This window comes from Vanessa tameamea, chromosome 21 (genome assembly GCF_037043105.1).
Source record: "Vanessa tameamea isolate UH-Manoa-2023 chromosome 21, ilVanTame1 primary haplotype, whole genome shotgun sequence".
Taxonomy (NCBI): domain Eukaryota; kingdom Metazoa; phylum Arthropoda; class Insecta; order Lepidoptera; family Nymphalidae; genus Vanessa; species Vanessa tameamea.
The window spans coordinates 7,688,885-7,710,543 of NC_087329.1; the positions used below are offsets into that span (position 1 = coordinate 7,688,885).

The 21,659-nt window shown below is 30.1% G+C and overlaps 2 protein-coding genes across 6 annotated transcripts in view; one reads left to right on the top strand and one right to left on the bottom strand.

The window, feature by feature from the left end:
- The window catches only part of LOC113395608 (rabphilin-3A), a 55,256-nt gene extending 48,900 nt beyond the window's left edge, over positions 1 to 6,356 (bottom strand). Inside the window, exon 1 of one of the 2 annotated variants that reach the window (XM_026633242.2) lies at positions 6,286 to 6,356. In XM_026633242.2, coding sequence (XP_026489027.1) covers positions 6,286 to 6,326 — 41 coding nt within the window. In that variant the 5' untranslated portion in view covers positions 6,327 to 6,356. Of the gene's footprint in view, positions 1 to 4,167; positions 4,359 to 6,285 lie in introns of those variants that run through there. The other variant, XM_026633241.2, reaches the window with a different exon arrangement.
- The window catches only part of LOC113395612 (RILP-like protein homolog), a 30,702-nt gene continuing 14,824 nt past the window's right edge, over positions 5,782 to 21,659 (top strand). For 3 of the 4 annotated variants that reach the window (XM_026633249.2, XM_026633248.2, XM_064218333.1), the window contains exons 1-3: positions 5,783 to 6,179; positions 11,927 to 12,044; positions 13,035 to 13,174. In XM_026633249.2, coding sequence (XP_026489034.1) covers positions 5,880 to 6,179; positions 11,927 to 12,044; positions 13,035 to 13,174 — 558 coding nt within the window. In that variant the 5' untranslated portion in view covers positions 5,783 to 5,879. Of the gene's footprint in view, positions 6,180 to 11,926; positions 12,045 to 13,034; positions 13,175 to 21,659 lie in introns of all 4 variants that reach the window. The other variant, XM_026633247.2, reaches the window with a different exon arrangement.

Genomic DNA, 21,659 nt, shown 5'->3' on the forward strand with positions numbered 1-21,659 from the left:
TTAAAATTACCCTAGCTTTAACTTAAGCCTTAGACAAATTTTGATTAATGTTGCACAATAAAATTACGACTCAAACAATTTTTTATATTAATATTTCTCATTTATGAGATGTTTATACGAACTAATAAATAAATAAACGTAATAAAATAAATATACGTAGATTTTTTCTGCTAAGCACTTCCGATTTAGTGCACTCTACTAGCATACAATTTATTATAGAAATTACATACAAACAAACTCAATGGTATTTGACTGATTTAAATCCATGTTTTCTATCAATTTATTTATTTTTTATCTGTATCTCCACAACCATGTCGTACCTTTCGTGTATTTAATCTGTATCGATGTTTTTTTAGCCTTTAGTTAAATTTCAGCAGGTTTTTTTATGGAAATGTGGTATTTATATCATAAAGTTTTATCTATTGTGACATCTTGGCTCTATATTATGTCTTATGCAAGTAAATGAAACGTAATATTAATAAATAATCTAAAAATGTTCTATTCCTCGGGGAGGATTCTCCAATTATGAAAAAAAATGCAAATTTTAAATTAGTATATTATGTACGTTTGGTGACGATGTTTTGTAGTACAAAAATGAATTATAAATACAAAAACTAAATACCTAAAACTAAGAAAGCTAAACTGAGATTTACAGCCTGGATCTCAGTTTATATAATAAAAACATGATTATGACATTATTAACATAATGTCGAAGCATTTTGTCATTCTAGATAATTAGGAGATTATTATGGATCGCTAAACTGCGATTTAAGAACATTATTATTCCAGTCGCTTCCATGAAATTAGATTAAAAATCAATAAATTTTCGAGTCGATTCATTTCATTGTGATAATATTATTTTTATTATTTCAAAATTCGAATATAATGATTACTCTAATGGTTAGGAATATATTTGCGTAAAATATTCAATGAAAGCATTTTTTAAATTTTAATATTGCTAATTTACCGTAGTATTTGAATTATCAATATTGCCTACGTTCAGGCATTTCGCCTGTTGTCCAATGCATGATACAGTAATTGCATTATATATGTAAATAAGTTGTTGTAGATCACTAATCAATAGCGAGAAATATTTACACGCGTTTGAATATTTTATTTAATCTGATTTTCATCCAGTGAATAATAATTTATCAATTTTTTTTTTTATATGTCGTGGCTTTAAACGAACTTTACAGGGATATAAATTACAGTACGTCGACAGAATATCGTGTAAGAACACCCTAGGGCGCCATATTGATTGATTTTTTAAAAAAATATATTGAATACCTGTTTTATTAAATAATTATACCTGTAACTTGTTATATAATTACATATATCGCAGTACTCTGTAACGTTTCGGAAAGTGAAATTGATAGCACGGAAATTAACCTATCCAGTATCGTCTATCATATGTCATCTGTCTCTACAGAAACGCAATTCGTAAATGACGAGAGAGACAAAAGACAAAACCTATTGTTAGGTATGCTGGTAGTGAGTGTAATTACAGATACAAGATACAAAGCCATTATTATCTTAGATCTCAGGGTTGCAGTGCATTAGCATTATACATAAGAATTGTTCACTAACCAAGTAGTATACTTGGCTGTCACTTTCCAGTGAATAATCGATTTGAAATCGATTTACAAAAAAATAAAAAGTTCCATGAAATAAGCTTTATTAGGTTTTACAATAAAATAACAGAGCTGGATCTGAATATTCGGTAATAGATCGATAATATTAAAAATATATTTGTTAGTATATATTTTTTTCTATATGGGTTTCAAAATCAAATTTTCCCAAAACTTCTGTTTTGGCCTTTTGAATTTTTGCCTTTTTCCATATACCGAAAGTATTGCGGTTTCAGCCCTCAATCATTCTGCCAATGTCAATGTTAATAATAATTGTATTTTGGGGTCATTGTATGCTTTTCCGAGTTTCAGCATAGGCTGAGTGACCTTCCATTTTGTTTCCGTAGACTGTTGTGTAGACATCTCATTATTATAATATAGTGTGTCATTTTTTTCTTCCTTTCTTTTTAAATATATTTTTTCTGCAGCAATGTGTGTCACAAATATATTTCAATTTTAAGATTTTTTAAAATATTTAAATCAATACGCAGTAGATATTATGGGTATATAGGATTGCTTACATTTTATATAGCGAATAATTTATATTGACATAGCTTACACAGTGTTATTTAACCTAAAGCTGTAAGACCCAATCTGTAAGATCAGAATCAGCAGCTTTTAATGAACAGTACTCATAACAATTTACCTACAAGTAGCGATTTCGTATTTACGTTAGATTTCTGCCGTAATTAAAACAAAGCAAACAGGAAGCGGACGTGAGCTCAGAGATAGTGGATGTCGCAAGGTCGTCACATACTGAAACAACCTCGCTTTTATTTTTAGAAAACAAACTCTTCGATCCCTATTCTAAATTATCCTTAAGCCATGACCCTTCTTAACAGATTTTAGAACATTTTTTTTCGTTAGATTTTGTTAAATTATTGTCTAAAAATAATACGTCACCGTAATATAATATACCACACAATTATAATATTGTTGTGTAAGGTAATGTTTAGAAGAATCCAATAGTTCAACGGTATACAAGTCTGGTAATTTGTCTGTCGCAGGTTTGATCCTGACTGCTAAAACTGTTGTTCTCATAAACATAAGTTTTACGCTTAACCGGGCTAGGTAAAATGTTTATTTAGTAATTTCTTGTAAACAGCCATACCTATCATTATTTTTAAATAAAAAATATTCCATAGAAAGAGTCAGGCGTCGCGTCTATATCAAATATGAAAAAGTATTAATTTCGAAAGAGACATTTTACTACTTTTTACGGATTTGATATATTCCTAACAGTTATATAAATTATTAAAAGTCTAAGGTTATAGTACTTCTAGAAAAACGAATAAATCCATTAACGTATTAGTAACATTAAGATTTAACAGTTGGTTCAAATTAAAATAATAAATAAGTAGTACCTACACATACGTACCTATCTTAACAACATAATCAAAGTAAATGGCTAAAAAGTTATCTAATTCGCTTCGAAATTATAACAATTTATTTCAAGGAAATGTAATATATTTTTTACTTCTCGCTTTTTAAAATGTAATTAAATCCTTTTTTAAATCCTAAAGTTAAACAAGTTTGATTACAAAAGTTTGTGTAAATAATTTCAAAGGTAATTATTATTACAGTTCTTTCCGTTCCTGTGGCTTCAAAAGGGAAATTATTTGTCTACTCTTTGCCATACTAATTACTTTTGTTAAATAACCGTATAAAAGAGTTCCTAACTAGTCAGCTTTTTATCAGTTCTTCCGGTTAAATCTACATTCCGAACCGGTTTTGAATTCAATTAATTAGTTCGTTGTAATAATTTGGTATAACAAAACAGGCTTTTATTAAATATCAGAAACAAATAATATTTCATATACTAATTTATATTGTGCAAATTTTCAGCTCAACCGACTGAGCGCAATTGTTTTTTTTTCAGTCTACATACTTGAATTTAAAGTATATTTTAATTAAACTTTTGGTTTAAATTAAAATAAACTTGATAACGTTTCGCAATAAATAGAAAGTTATGAAAATATTATTTTATTCGGTTATAATTAATTAGAAAATAAAATACCTTTTTCACATTGACAAATTAGTGCTTATTGCTCAGATATTTTGTTACATTGAGTCATTTAACTAAAACAATATATTTATTGTATTATTAACATTTTTGTTCTAAATATGAATTATTTTTCACATTTAAAAATTAAATACATAAAACGTCTACTCATATTCAAAGACGCGGGTTAAGTAACATGCTAAGTAAAGTAAGTAAATTTTACAGGCTGTCCTTATGAACTATGTATTTCCTATACAACACGTGGCAGTGGTCTACATATGATATCATAATAATATATTATACGTATAAAATAAGCAGTAAGCTTTACTGTAGTATTAAAAATTAATTAAAAAATAACGCTCTTCAAATTTAAAATAATATATTTTATTAAAACACCATGGCATAATTTTAAAAATGAGTTAATGTACAAAATATGTCAAGCGTCTATAAAGAATTACCATACAAACAAATAGACTGGAAAACAAAAACATAACTAATATATTTACTACAACTTTATAAATAACTAAAAATACTTACTTTGCTCGTAAAGAAAGTTGACGATCGTTAGGGCACACATATTTATTGGCTTTACTTTGATAGTTCATAGCGCACTTGAATTAAAAAAAAATGAAAAATAAAGAGAATAGTTTGATTTTCGCGGGCGAAAGGAGTCGTGCCGCGCGCTCTTGCCTGTTGATTTCATCCAACTGTTGCTTCGCGCGTGGCGACGACTAATAATCGATATTTTAACAACGTTCATGAAAACAGAAATACATTAAGCGCCTTCTGTCATCCCTTATCAGCTGGAACAATTAACATTTTGTATTTTCAAGTACCTACGTTGACAATAAGACTTTCATAATTAATTAATAAAAATCTAAATTTTGATTTATAACGCTTATATTATTTTAAATTGAGAATAAATTAAAAATGTGTTCATATATTTCCCTATTGGTCATGTAGGCATAGCTTTTTTAATTTTAAAAACATTGAATATCAATATATTAATAACTAAAGAGTAAAATGGGTTATAAATTAATTGCCCAAGGGCTATAAATTGGCAGAAGCTTAAATAATGTCACCGTTGAGCTAAAAATATGTGCATCTTATCGTGTTTCATTTAATTTTAATAAATTTATAATCGTCTGTTAAACGTAATAAACAAATTGTATAATAATTAACATGGGTATCGTTTATTTTTTGCAACAACCAAACGCTCAAATTGTATGGTGTGTGTATTGTGTACTAATGCGATCGGTGAGAATTTAGGGAGAAAAGTTGCTAGGTATAAATCGGTTTTTTATTTTCACACTTCCTTGTAGTGTAAAACTAAAACGTTGCCATCTCTATTTATATTTGGATATCGCATATTAAAATTACAATTATTTATTAGGTAACATTACATTAAACACAATAAACTATTATCCGACAAATATATAACAACTGCCTAGATAACCATCTAAAGTAATACTACAATATTTCTATTTCTCAAGCAATAACTAATTATTGGAAATTATTTAAGTATGTGTATCCGAATACACAGCTTGAAATGTAATCTTTCTTCCATGATAGGGAAGTGAAAGCCACAATACCGATAAAAGAAAAACCGAGGAACTTAATATGAAATTTGGAGGAATCGAAGCGTAATTCATTATAAATTCATGACAATCGAATCTGAAACAATTAACAACAATACATTTTGAAAGAAGATAGAAGAGTAGACCTGAAATTTGGAAGAGACATCCAAATTTTTTTTCAAATGTTATACTTCTTAAAATACAAAAAATATACTCATATTTTTTATATCTCGTTCATTTTTAATTAAACGATTATTTATTTGAAAAATTAAAAAACAATATACTTTAATCTTGAGTATTGGATATAAATAATATTAATAAAAACTGTTTATTCCTTAATATAACTATTTCATTGCTGATAATTTTTGTTATTGCTCTTTATGCTATAAAAATAATAAATCGTAACACGTTATTTCTATCCCGATTAAAATATATACCTAACAATATTATATATTTATCGTTAAAGAAAACGATACAGACAATAACTAATATCGATTTTAGTTCTCGATGCTTAACACAAATCAAACCCGAGTGACTCGACTAATCGGTAGAAGTGTCAATTGACAATTGACATTCTTGAATTCAGTAATAATGGCGCACTTGCGAAAGGTGGAGACCTTTCTGTAAAGTTAGTTTATTTGGTGAGGTGGAGTGAAAACAAGGTGATTTTTAATGCCGTACCGCAGGCGCTTTTCCGCGAAAATGCCAGACTTCGACGACGAGGTAACCGTTGTTGATGTATACGATTTGGCGTCGGATATTGGAAAGGAATGTGAAATAATTATCGAGAAATACGGCCCTGAAGCCGTAACAGCTCTGCTGCCGAAGGTGATAAATGCGCTTGAACTATTAGAAAATTTGGCTGTACGTAATGAGAAGGAAAATCAGGCTTTGCACGAATTAACAGCAAAGATATCACAATTAGAAAATGATAAGATCGAGAAGGCTGAGTACAGGCAACGTTTCGAAAAGGTAAGTGTTAGAGGTCTTTGTTATTTGGCGATTAAACGAGTACGTGCAAAAACACGAAACGTTTGCTAAAATTTCGACATCTACGAACGCATTGACTTGCACTTACAACAGTAGTTTTGGTTGATGGGTATTGCACGACACTGACATCACTTATTATCACTTACGCCAGTATGCTAATTACTTGTCAAATTTTATGTTTTAACTCTGTTTACGACTGAAACTTTCAAACAAAAAGATAATAAAAAAAAACTCTTTTAAACATTATGATCATATTGTTAGTAATTGTCTTGTAATATAAATGTAATCATAAGAATGTAATTATTAAATATAATAAAGGATTGCTCAGATAATATACCCAATTTTATATTGTTAATACACTTCATTAACAATACATACAAAATATTGTATGAACACTGCAATTTAATAAAAAAAAAACATTTTTTTAGAACTCTAAATATAGATAGGTGTTATTTTAGAATTTAATAAATACATTTTAACAAATAAATACTCGTGCAAAACTGGCTGCCTACAATTCTATTTGTTATAAAAAAAATATTAAAATTAGGCGAGTCATTTAGGAAGAGTTTAATGAAATGCATATATATATTAATATAACAATTTGCATAATTTGAATTAAAATCATTTCATAAAATCCCTTAGACTTGACATGTATCAAATATTTTTGTATCATATAAAGTACAAAATGTATACTCAATTGAATAATTGGATTGAATATACTTATGTTGCATGCAATGCTCTATTCAGTCTTGATTGGAGCTCGTTCAAATGTGGTATTTTTCTCTACAACAATTGCAAAAATTATTAATTGATTTGCATAGTAAAACAAAGTCAAAAATTTGAAAAATATCAATGATTAATTGATAAAATATTATTTCTTATTTACTGTAGTATTATAATTTATTTATGAAATGTGATTATTAATGTTTAAGACATAATTACCCACATTGTGAGTAATACTGTAAATGTACCTCTCAATGAGGTTTCTTATGGAGAATATTTGGAGTGTGGTTTCCACTATTACGTATATATGTCAAAATTTAATTTTACATATGCAAATTTCTTCATTATATTTTCCGAGACTGAGCTGTAAGCACTAATTGTGCTTGTCCAGATTCTAACATCTTCACTTAAGATCCACATGTTTCTTCCTCTTGAGCCATCTCAGCACTCATAGTTAATCTAAATGTTTCTGATTTTTTTTCTGCCCACATAACAATGAGAGCACATCATTACAACTTGCCATTACTATTACAACATTTTCTAATGGTTTCTTAATGATGTGCAAGAAAAAGTAGAAAATTTATGACAAAATGATTATATCAGAAGATGTTTTAAAATATTACACAAATATAACATAACTATAAAAAATTAGATTATATTGTCATCGTAAAATATATAACCAAAAGAGTTTGCATAACTTCTGCCCAATGACTGAGTTAAACTGATTTAAAACGAAATTGTAACATTTGACTCACTTAAACTTATGAATTAATATCTCAATCTTATTATTCAATTATTTGTGTCATCGTTGATACTCTATATTTCATAAAATACAGTTTTATTTTATATTTCGCTAACAATTTTTTATATCATGTTTAGTTCAATATCAACATTGCCTTTAACTTGAATAATCTGTATAATGTATGTAGGGGAAATATATTATACCATATGTCCTTTCTATGTAAAAATACATTTACTTATATATTCCTTAACATATCAATACATTCTATAATTAGGAAATCTAAATTGAATCCATATAAAATAGAAATATGAGAGCTTGCCCTACTTTCATGCCTCAAAGTAGAAATGTTTCAACACATAGATGGCTTATATGAGATGTATAGATAGAGATAGGGTAATTATGAAAACCAAATGTGTTACATCACAAGAGAACTCTGTGGTAAAATCTAGTAAAACAAAAATTGAAACAGTTTCAAATTTCCCCACATATTAAAGTCTAGAGCTTGAAATAGAACTAAAATCATTATTGAAATGAGGAAAACATTTTAATTTACATGTTTCCATCCTTTTTAGTTATATATTTTGTATTAGTATTTCCAATACTTCTAATTCTAACTCATAAGCGCTCGTTAACAACATTATTATTATTAATAATTGTTTATGCCTTTTATGGGCAAAGTTTTTCGCCAAAGTCACGTTCAATGGAAAAGACAGTGGAGATTAAAAGATGCAGTCGATGTTACAGACTTCATTTAATTTTGAAGGCAAAATAGTAGTATATTCTATAAAATATATTATCAAAATCGGTCCAGCCATTAAAAAGTTTAGTGATTAAGTACATGTCTAATCACAAATGTCAAATAACATAGTAATATAAAACAATGAACTGGGACTTAAAATAGTATATAATGAGATGTTGATTTAAGTACAATGCGTTAATTTGATATGTTTTGTACCTTGACCAACATAATGTAATGTTCAACATTTGCAGGATTTGTGTTGTTATTAAATGCTAACTGTTTTCAATACATTTTCTGATATTGGTGTAGGAAATTTCTTATTATGTGTAGTGATGGCTCACAAAATATTTCAAGGGTATAATTTAAGAATTAGGACTTGCATGTGTTTTCATTAAGGTAATAAATATGTAATTAAATAGGGGTTAATGTAAAAAAAGAGGCTAGTGGCCAGAAAAATTACACCCGGCTTAGAAAAGAAAATACAGTAATTTGAAAGAATGGGTGAAAGAATCCCAGCAAATACTTCATTTAAATACTCATATCATGTGCAGTATTGAGTTTTTATTTCTGGATATCACATCTACTTAGTAATATTTATTTTTATAGTGACTAATGACAACCTTAGTAAACAAGACAATGTGTGACTTAGTTATCCTTATCAGAGGGATATATAGATAGATGCAAGATAGATAAGATAAATAGATATATAGGATATTGATTACAAGTTCTTCCTGCAATCTCTCTGTTAGCATTATGTGTAAGCAAGATTTTTACCACAATTTAGTAACAATTTTACAGATTTATAGTAACAATGTAATAAAATTTAATGTATATAGTACACAGTTTATAAAAAAAAAATGTTTTGTATAATTTTCCAGTTAAGGAGGTGTGCATGATCTCTGAAATACTAGAACTTGTATTGTTTGTTATCACAAACATTTGATTCTGATTTAACTCATTGAAGGTAGATTGTGTTTATCAGTATTTATTGTTTAACTGTTATGTTTGCAGAACTGTATTTGTAATTTGTGAATAAAAATAGCTTTACTACTAATATTTACTCACTAATCATCTAGAATTAGTTAATAGTTGTTCTATTGAGTAAGGAATATGTTGACTGTCTGACAAAATATTTTTTTATATATTTAAAACCAAGTATACAAATTACAATTTAAATGATATGCTGTTTAACTTATGCACTATGTGTTGAAGAATATTATATAAAATTTAATATATTGAACTAAAAATAAATAATAGAGAGAAAAATCAACAAAATTAAGATAAAAGATAAAACACATAGTATTAAGATGATAAAGAAATGTTTTATAAGATGCCTTTCCCTTGATTAATTTACAATTATTTATTTGTAATATTGTATATGTATCTAACTCTAGTGACAATATATATACATGGTACCATTGAAGTGAGAGTGCTGTTGAGAGATTTCAACAGGAACTCTTTAGTTCTTACCAATAAGTCCATTGAAATTGGGCTTGTTCAACTATTCTCATTGAGGCTTGAGGAAAAACAAATGTTATATTGGTCAATCTTTTGGATGGTGTAATTTTATAATTTATATCATGTCTGCATAGTTTTATTTAATTTAAGTTTTTTATTATTTTCTTTGCATATTTTTTAAACTTTCAACTATATTATTAAATATCAGAGCAGTCCAAAACGCCATTTTATCACAAGTCCATAGTGAATATCATAGATTTATCAAGCTCTCGCCCAATTATATGGCGTCAATTTGCTGTCAAATGTTGTTTATTTGGCTTTTCTCATCTTATGGTATGTTTACACAATATTATATAAACTTATTATCATAAAACATTTTTTATGATATATAATTAAAAATAGCTATAAAAATTTATGCTTTAGAAAGTCCTGTAAACTGCATATTTGTAAGTGAATTAAAAAGAGTACCGTAGTTATTGCTATGGTATTTTAAAAAACAACTCACTAGAAAATTTATACGTTTGAGAATATTTTGTTTAATAAGGTAGGTTTAATTCTTATATTCTGTCATATAAGTTAATTATTTATATTGGCGTCACGACTGGAGAACATGACGAATCGATTATCTCATAAAGTTACTAAAGGCTTTTCTTTAATTGGACAAATATATTTCATTAAAGTATTTAAAACAGAAACCCTTGTATATTCAAATCACGGTGATATCTTGATTTCATGTCGACAAATAATTAACAATATAATTAATTATAATAAGTACAACCGGTACAGAGGCTTATGATCTTCATGTTTCCAAAGATTTAGCCAATCATTGACGTAATATCACTGGCCGAGAACTTGAATATTCTATAGTATTCAATTATGGATTCGCGAAATGGCGAAGTTTTTATCGGAACTATGGAAGTAAACTTAAAGTGGATATGAGTGGTTAAGTGGAATACTGCCTTATAATTCGATTATATTTCGAGTCCTACGATCGGAATAGGCGATATGTTGTATAAGTTTTTTAATTAAAAAACTTTTATAACCTTGTACGTAACATAATATTCCAACTCTAATTTCACCCACTTCCGGACTTCCGAATAATTTGAAATTGACATATATATACAAATACCCACACACACACACAGACACACACACACACAGACACACACACACACATACAATGAATGCATGTAACGGAATATTGCAATTGGAGTGTCACATACTTCCGGACTTCCATATAAATTTAAGTTTTACACGTATTGAGCACAAGTGTCAAAAAGTCATGTTGATAGAAAAATACATAAATAATAAATAAATATGTGAAAACGCTTTAAAAAAAAGGTTTAAATATGACAGTTTTTATGACCTAAATGTAAATATAACTTGAATGGAAAATATGTACACTTAAAAAAAATATAAATTGTTTTTAAGTCCGTTGAAAAAAATAAGGATAGTAAATATTTTTTTATTCAAATATTTACAATAACTAATCAACTACTTTAAAGTCTGTGATCAATTTATCTATTGACGATATCATGTATTTATGTAAGCGTATTATTTCACTGCTTAAATCAAAATATTCGATATCCGACTCCAAAATAGATTATAGTTTTTATCAGCCTTTTGGGTATTTTTATTTAAATTCGCGTATAAATTGTGTGTGAATAAAATATTACAATTGAATTTTAAACCATTTTCAACCAACAAAATTGCTGATTTTTTTTTATACAGCCAGTCCTAGTGATTATACAGTCTAGCATAAATATTAGTCGTGTTGATACCACAGATAATAAAAACGCAGGTATTAAAAAAATAATAAGTTATTCGTTATTCCTTTTGAATTTCGTCTTCCTAACAAACTTATAAATTACATTCCAACTTTAAAATAGTAAGTTATTATCTCAATACACTTAACATTATAAACTTTATTTGTTTATCACAATGAAAACAGGTCATTGACCTTTGTCGAATTAATACCTATCATGAAATCGTGTGAATGTTATCAATGCGTAAAGATAATTCCTTGTGGTTTTGAATCTGAATTTATTTTCATTTTTATTTTCTTAGGAAATTGAAGCGATTGAAGAACAATGGCGTACGGAATCGGCCGAGCTGGTTACGGCTGTATCACGCCTGCAGGATGAAAACAAGCGCTTGAGGCGTACTATAAACTCGCCTGCGGATGGTGAGTCATTGAAAACAGCTCTTTATGCTTCATTATCACGGACAATTGATGAATTATTAAAATATGAATATGGTATTAGTTTTTTATACTAATATTATAAATGCGAAAGCAACTTTTGTCTATCTGTCTCTCTTTCACGGCGAAACCTCTGAATTGGAAAAAAAACTCTTCCTTCTCCTACTTACTTATATACTCATTTCATACGTCAATAAGATGGTAGACAAGTAGAAGTCAAATAATCGCTATTCAGGCGGTTTAACCTAGATCGATAGTTGTCTAATAACACTTAGTCTGTGGCGCCATAATTTCCGAGTTACCGTATGGACCGAACATGAATGGCTACACTAACTGCCACAGTGACAGTTCAAATATCGTTCGCTAAATATAGCCTAGTTTAATAGGAATAATGAATTTGATCGTCCATAGTCGCTCAAGTACTTGATAGGGTGTAAGTCTGTCTGGGTAGATACAACCATAGTTTATTCTATCGAGAAATAGCATTCTTTGGTATTGTTCTATTTAGTTTTGAGGTGAGTTACATTACATTAACAGTCTGTAAATTTCCCACTGCTGGGCTAAGGCCTCCTCTCCCTTTGAGGAGAGGGTTTGCAGCATATTCCAACACACTGCTCCAATGCGGGTTGAAATTAGACACATGCAGGTTTCCTCACGATTTTTTCCTTCACCGCCGAGCACGAGATGAATTATAAACACAAATTAAGCACATGAAAATTCAGTGGTGCTTGCCTGGGTTTGAACCCGAGATCATCGGTTAAGATGTACGCGTTCTAACCACTGGGCCATCTCGGCACTTTGAGGTGAGTGGGCCAGAGTAACTACAGGCACTAGGATTTAACACCTTAGTTCTCAAGGTTGGTGGCATATTTAATCACCAAACCTTGTGACATTTCTATAGACTCAAGAATTCGATCGATTTTGATTTAATTAGTTTTATAACTTGATATGATAAAAATATATTTTTTTAATTAGGTTCTAGCGCTCCACCGTCACCGGCACGGGAACACGACCAAGAGGTGCTTTCACGACTGAGCAGTACTGCTGAGAAACAGAGAGCCACTCTCCGTCACCAGGAATTACAGCTGCAAGAGAAACAGCAACTCATTGATAGCGTAAGTAACATACATATATATTTATAATTAACTATTTTCCGTTTTGGAAGGGGGAGAGGTGAGTTGAGTTGAGTGGAGAGGAGAGTTACCATATGATAATTTAAAAAAAATACTGTTCCAAACGTGAACATTCCAAATGCAGCGACAAAATCACGTCACCAACGGTTGACGCACCGTAGTCTTGACTCGTAATATAAAAAAAAAAACTTTTTTTTTAAAGTTACCTAATTATGTATGGGTAATTAAATAAATATGCATAAGCTGTAGGTCAGGTAACAATTTGATTTGATTTGATTCTTATCTATGGAAAGCCTTCTGTTGATGTTTTAGAGATTTACAAAGTTTACGTACAAAGTTTTTGTGCGTTTATTGTAGTTCGTCATCGTTTTCTTTGAAACACAACGTTGACGTAATAAACTCTAACTCTATACAATATAAAAATGTATTATAACGTCAGTCTCCTTCGTTCGTCCTGAATATCAATATCATAATGTGGATATTCCATACCAATAAAAAAAATATATACAAAACTTACTTCTTGGTAATATTAGTGAAGTAATGTTATTGTTATAACTTTCTGTCTCAAAGGTTCAATGAACTCTTTAAATTGTCTAGTTCTCTGCTTCTATGATTAAATGCATCCGATTATTTTGGTTTCTTTTACATAATTAAAAATAAAACAAATCTGGGTACAAGAATTCGATTCGTTCAAATCTAATGGAAACGAATTTTGCTACTGTAGATTTTATGTTTGATTATGTCTTCCTCGTTAAGTATCTCTCTCAGTTCATTTATCAGCGGAGGTCTTACTTTTACTTTTTAGAAAGAGTATAATTTATGTGCAAATTTATTTGTAGTTGCGTAATATAACCTCGTTATTGTGACGGTAACTTTTACCCGGTGACCAGAGTAGATCTTATATTTTCCTTATATATTCCCGAAGGATATCCAAGGGTACTGTACTCATTTCAGCGTAGCAGCTTAAGCATTAAAGCCAAGAAAAACTTCTTATTTTTAATTCAGCTGTTTCTGAAGTTGTTACAATGGAATGCATTCAAACATACGTACGCGCAACGCGCCGTGCGATCTTCGTGTTGAACAATTAAAGTCCTTAATGTCTTCATAATTATAATTCATCTCGTGCTCTAGGGAAATTCTACCACATGCGTAATGGAACATTAGAGCAGCATAGTAGAATATGCTCCAACCTCAAACGGAGAGGAGACGAGAGACGAAGTCTAGCAGTATGCTCTATACAAACTTGTTTTTTAGTTAGTTTTTGTTAAGTTTTGACGGAGGATTTAGTTGTTGTAAGTAATATATACAGCTGAATTGTTAAAAAAAGTAACTATTTCCTTCTATCCTTATATCTCATTTCGAACAGATATCAGCTTCACTTGAATCACTATTTGCAGTATAATTTTTTGTTTGGCTTCTTTGATACCTAAACTGCAGTGACTAACTGCGATTATACATTTTATTGCATTATTTTCCCTAATGTTTCTACAGAGATGCAATCGTCGAGATAACGATGACTTAGGAAAAATAAGTCCAATATATATATATATATAACATAAAATTATAAATGCGCAAGTAACTCTGTCTGTCCGTTGCTCTTTCACATCCACTGCTTCGAATTTGATGAATTTTGGTATCAAGCAAGCTTGAACACCAGGTAAGGAATGCATAGGAAGGTATAGGCCATACTTTTTTTGCCTAATCCCTGACGATAAACCTCTAAAACGTGAGCGAAACAGCAGGCGATAACTTGTATAATATAAAATGGATTAATACGTAGCAAGGATTAAAGCTTATCTCTACGTATAAAACAAAGTCGCTTCCCGTCGTCTGTAGGCTTAGATCTTTCAAACTACGCCACGAATTTTAATGCGGCTTTAATTTAAAACTGAGCGATTCAAGGGGAAAGGTTTACATGGATATGTATTATTATGGAAAAGAAAAGTGAATTTCATATTTGCTAGCTTGAAAAAAAAACATCAATTTTAGTCCAGTCATTACATACATACAAAAGACATTCCGGGAAATGCAATTGAACTGAGAAGGCTGATTTTTGGATATGTTCATCAACGATCATCATCAACGTTAGGTTGAAAATGCATGAACCAACCTAATTTGTAGAACGTAAATGAAGCAACAAAAAAGTATCTCATCATAATTCTCGTATCACAACATACATCCGAGTAATCGCAAATATATTCAACCCCCTTTTTCAAGATGGCGGCGAACGCACATAGGAAATAAAGGTCGACAATTTCTAGGCTCCTCCTACAACATAACCAAAAATCAGCCATCTCGGTTCATTTGCATTTCCAAATGTCTGTAATTTGATTGGACTATTTTTATTTTTTCCCTTATGTACTCTGTGAAGCCAGAAAGGGTAGCTAGTGTAATGTATAATGTATAAATACCGTTGAATTATAAAGCTTATTATAATATAAAAGGAATTTGCATTCCTAATTTTACAATCTAACGTGTGGCTACCATCGTATCATCAGGATTCATAAACTTCGCATTCGACCTCAGTGTCCTTTCGCCTATTTTTAGCGACGATAAGGGCTCGGAACAGCAAATGTCACGTAAATCAAATATAATGTTACGAACTGACATTTCCAATAAAACAAGTCACGATGATCTCATTGTGTATTACATCACCTAAAGCTATTACTATAAGCTGACAAAATTACACGTGACCTAAAACTTTACGGCCCCTTTATGTTGTTAAACTAGAGCTCATAAGATCAGATAACCTTTATACTTGTAAGGATTCTGTGTTAACATTTCTAATGTTAACAGTGAAAGTATGTGGTAAAGTTTTTTTTTTTTTAAATTGACATCATTTAATTATGTACTGTAACTCGGGATTATGATTAACGAACTCCGTGACTATTTAGAGTTAGATTAAAAAAATCATACTAGATGGTACTGTCGAAAGGTCAGTTTAAAGATTTGATCCACACATATATATTATACTAATATTATAAACGCTAAAGTAACTGTCATTTTGTCTGTCAAGAAATTTGGCATGAAGCATGCTTGAACCCCGAAGTAAGGAGTTTTTTTTTGCCTAACACCTCGCGACCAACCCGTGAAATGCGGGCCACACCTAGTACGGGATAAATGCAAATTCCCTTGTTTCAATGTTTTTCAAGTCCAATAACTCGCAAAGTAATATGATTTTTTATTGTACATAAATGCATCATTCAAAACGATGTAATTGCAATATTTAAGAACGTTTTTCTGATTGGAGAATATATTTTTAATAAGAGTGTAATTTTACATTGCTCGGTTAGCGGTTGTTTTGTTTGCAAGTTTTATAATATTGATAAATTTCAATATAAATTCAATTACTGGATACGATGTCTGTGAATGTTTTTTTTGCCTAATTTCCGACCGATCTGATATTTACTTTAGTTATACTGATATTAAGTTCATGTAATTTAATTGGTGGAAAAGTTTAATAAATATCTTGTCTTTCTCTTCGATACAATTATATATTATGAACCGTTGGTAGTGAGATTGCTTAGTGGTGGGTTTGTGCAAGCTCGTCTGGGTAGCTACCTCCCAGTTATCAGATACCGTCAAACAGCAATACTAAGTGCAATGTTCCAGTTTGAAGGCTAAAGATCCAGCGTAACTACAGACACAAGGGACGTGTAATCTTAGCTCCGAAGGTTTGTGGCGTATCGACGATACGACGAGTAAATATTTCTTATAACTGCACCAATGTCTATGTGTGTGTCTGTTTTTAACGCTGTGTATCATTTTATGAGTTTTTTTTTTTGGATTTTATATGTCTTGATAATTTGAAGTACGAGTGAGAGCTAAGCCCTTTTCTAAGCACTTTTCTTCAAAAAAAGACATATTCCTATTTTGTTATCGAAACTTAAATATTGCCATTTATTTCTGACACGTGTTCTTTTATTTTGTTATATTGAACAGTTTCGTATATCAGATCCTGTGACATTATAATGTATGTATAATGACTGATTAATATTATGATGACTTTCATACAACAGAACTTACAGGATAATAATATAACAGATCTGACGTTAAAAATACGTTTTACTCATAAACGTCTAATCTCTCTTTCTAACATAACATTTAATGACATTCGAAAGAAAAAGACAGAACATTGTTTGACTAATCACGCCCTAAACACAATTTACAGGTAAAGTCGTAAATTTTTATATTTGTTTACGACAGTCTTAAACGAGGTAGGGTAGGGTCTGTGTAAAATAGGACCATACCATTCTAAACCCATGGGTTGTTGTTACTAAATTAATTATGGTTAATGTATGAATCACCACGTAAGCGTCTTCACTAGCCGTGTGTTGGGGGGTTCTCAATTACATTTAGTGTCAGGCAGACCTCCGCCATAAATGTCAGCCAAATTATTTTTCCGACCTAATAAATGAGATTTGAGTAACAAATATCCATACATCCATACATTTTTTACCATTTATAATATTAGTACGATATTTATAAATTTTAATTATATTAATAATTAATAATATTTAAATAGAATCGAGCATTATACAACGCAGCCTTGACACGAACCGAATATACGAATACGAAAGTATACGAACTTCGAAATACGTGTATCGAGTAAGTTCCCTGAGTGAAACTCGTAGATTTTTAGAAGCTTTTATTTTTATGCTGCGAATTGACTGCCACACTCTTGGCCTATAAAGGGTTGAATTCAAATTTTATTGCGTGACTTTATGAAAATAGTGTCAACGACGGAAGCGATAAAAACAAAGTTTTTAGCTGATTTTTTTTGCATAATGACCGCTTGAAGTTTTGGTGCTCGGAAAAACAATGGTCTTTGAAACAAAATAAAATGACGTTTGAATATTATTTTTATATAGAATACGTAAAGTAATTTTATTTAGAAGTATTTTTTATGGGTGTGGTTTTTAATACATGTTAAACCAGCATAAGGCTAAATGATGGAAAGCGACTACCATCGCCCATGGACATATGCAACGACAGGGTGTTTGGAGATGCGTTGCCTCTAAGGAATGAGTGGGTTCTTTACTTGGTGGTTCCAAACTCGTATCGGTTTGGTAAAACCGCCGTCGAAAGCTGGTTGACTTGCCTTAAAAATGGTGATGTTTAGGTGGTTCTGATGAAACTTGGAATGCCGACGTCTGTCTATGTTCTTTTCAGTACCCGTGATAATGTATGTGTATAATTATAATTTAATCGGTTGAAAAAGCGGAACAAGCTCGCATTTTCATTTATAATATTCGTTGGGATAGGTTTATGTTCATAGAAGAAAAACAGTCAGGGTCAAAGACGTTATCAGTACAATGTGACGCGACGTGAAAACCAGTCGTCGAGACGAGGATGTACTGATAGTTTTTAAATGGTAGCCTGGCATTCGGCCAAGAGTCTCATGTACCCCGTTTAGGGTGAGGGAGGCATGTAAGCATTTTAACAGCCATAAAAAGGCATATCGTTTCTATCGAAACATGTCTCGAATATCGAAGCCCCCAATTTAACACTTGTTTCGATTTCAATTCTCACCCCGTATTCGATGCCTCGTCTGGCAAATCTATCTGTAGAACTTTGTAAACTTAGCAAAATTGCTATTATTTTATCTTTTTTTCAATTCAAAGTTAATAACAGAATATTGTATATTTTTGTAAAGCCATAAAAGGATATATTTTTAAAATAATTACTAAACGTCCTTTATTATTCACATTTCTTGTCTCTCTCTCTCTAACAATATCGGCCACGTGAGAAAGATATAGAAAATTTGTTCGTTAGCTCCCAGGCCAGGGGTATTTATTATCAAAATTATGAACAAGTTCATCCCACCTTTATTACAATTTGCTACTATGTGGCCCATGCCTGCCAGAAGATTGCCGAACGCTGATTTAGAGCATTTACAAGGTTTATCTTAATAGGCCTAAAAACATTTAATTAAAATCTGTGAGTAGGATTTTTTCTTATCAAAATAAAAGATAGAACTAAATTCTTTACTTAAATGGTTTCTTTACTTAAAAGTTTATTACTAATGAAATTTTTTTCCTAAATATTATGTTTCTATTTTAAGCAATTTTGCGGCTAAAGGGCATAATGAAGTTGCCATTTTTAATTTAGACTACGAGTAGCAGTAGCAGTCGGTAGTTATCTACTTTTTGTAGTACGTGGAAAGTCTTCTTTTGACTAACCAAAAAATCCTTTGTTTTGACTGACTTTTTAGTTTTGTTATATTTATTTGCAAATAATTATTTTCGTATCATGTATTTTAATTTTTTTTTTCTCTTTTTATTAATTTAGTACCAAATTAAAAATAAAGATAAAATTAGTCGTCGAAATATGAAGATAAAATAATATATTTTATTACAAAATGCCTTTCACTTGAAATCGAAGACTTCTCAATGTCACGGTTAATGTGCGAGATGGATTTAATAGAATAGAAGAAGCATGCTATCAATTTACATCAGTTCATTTTGAATTTAACTCAAAAAAATTATATATATATATATATATATATCGAAGGGGGGTAGACGATGACATCTGAAATGTAAGTCTATTCGTTCACGTTCGTAATATATGTCTTTTCGATATTCCATCAACTATGACACTTCATACTGATGTTGCCAGGATGTACGATAAAAAATAAATAAACCTTAATTAATCTTTTTGATGCTTCGACATATATATTAATAAGTAAGGCTCGTAGTGCAGTCCAAAAAAATCCGCATCGACAAAAAATATTCAAGGTTAAGGTTATATGACTTCTAAGTATCTGTTTTTAGAATTTTTCTCGTAATTTACAGTGTTAATATAAAAATATAGACCAATTTTCAACTCTGCAAAATAATATAGGTAAGCTTGACACTATTTGTTTTATTTATTGTATTAGTATTCGTTGAAATTCATACCAGATACATGAATACTGGTTGACCTTCAGTCAGGGTATATACAACTATGCATTTCGATTGTTGGTTTATTGCCGGTTCTTCTCGGTAGAATCTACATTCCGAACTGATGGTAGCTCAACGTGTAATACAATACTGTAAAGAGTAAATTTTGATTTGATTATTATTTGAACATTTTTTGATTAATGAAATAGAGAACTACTGAGTTTCTGATCGATTCTTCTTGTAAGAATTTAAATTTCGAATTTGTGCCAAAAAATAAACCCAAGCCAATGAGACAGGCGATCGCGTGTTTTTTTTTTAATGTATATACTACAAGGTATTGACGCATTAGGCGGCAACGTTTAACACATTTAACCCATCAAAGTTAACACGACATTTTTGAATTTCGAATGTGTCTATTGTGTCTTACTATACAATACAATAATATGCAAACGATGCAAGTTAAATAATGAGTCGAAGTTTCGTCTCTGTTTTTTAATTTCATAATATTATCTCTTGTACTATGAAATAATACTACGTTCCTTTTTTAAATTATATGTATTTTTAATAATATAAGTTACATGTTACCTAATGGTATTACGTCATAAGGTTTATGTAATCAATAACATGAAAGGAAAAAGTATTCGAAAGTTATTTGTACTAAACATCGATTACGATAAGCGGTAAAAGTAGGTAGAATGTTGTTTAGAACAATCAATCAATACATAGACAAGATTACTTTCTCAAAAATTGTCAAAATATACTAGGCATAAAAATGTTTGCCTTCTATTCGGTCGTTGACCTCAGATATAACATAAATACCTTGGTATTTATTTGTTTTTAATCTACGTATAAGAATGTACTGGAAGTTGAAATATGAAGTACAGAGTTATACGATTCTATAACGGACGCGTAGTATGATGACGATTGTAAATAATTGAATTTTGACCCTTTCCTTTTTTTTTTTTTAATTTGTCTTACCATTGGCTTTGATGTATCTTATCTTTACTATTTATTTTTTTTTTTTTTTAGTCTGCATATTATTATTAACAGCCAGCATCACAATTTAAGTTTGAGGATTTTTGTTTTTGTTAATCATATGCATTGGTCGTAGAAATATTTACTTTGGACTCTATGTCCCGTTTATTGAAGTCAATTGGACAATTTTTGTCATATCAAAAGTAAGGACGCTTTATAAAAAATATATATTAATTACTATGCATCCTTTGAACAAGACAATTACGAAAATACAGAAGGATTTTTGTAAAGATATTTGCAACAGAAACTGTTGTCAAATATATATTTTCAAACTAACTAGAGCCTACAAGCTTAACCCTGCTTATAAAGATCTGATATGATGATGTTAATTAAAAATATTCTTCGTTCAAGTAAGCACTTACAAGCGCTCGTTTTCATTTAACAGGGTTAATTTTGAACGTAGATTTCGTGAAGTATTTTTGAATGATTTTATCAAATGAAATATACAATTCCACGTTGTTTTTCGTCCGTAAGATGTATGGTATTAAATTGTGCATATATTTATGATTTAATTAACTTATTTTTTTTGCATAAGTTTTATATTTATTAAC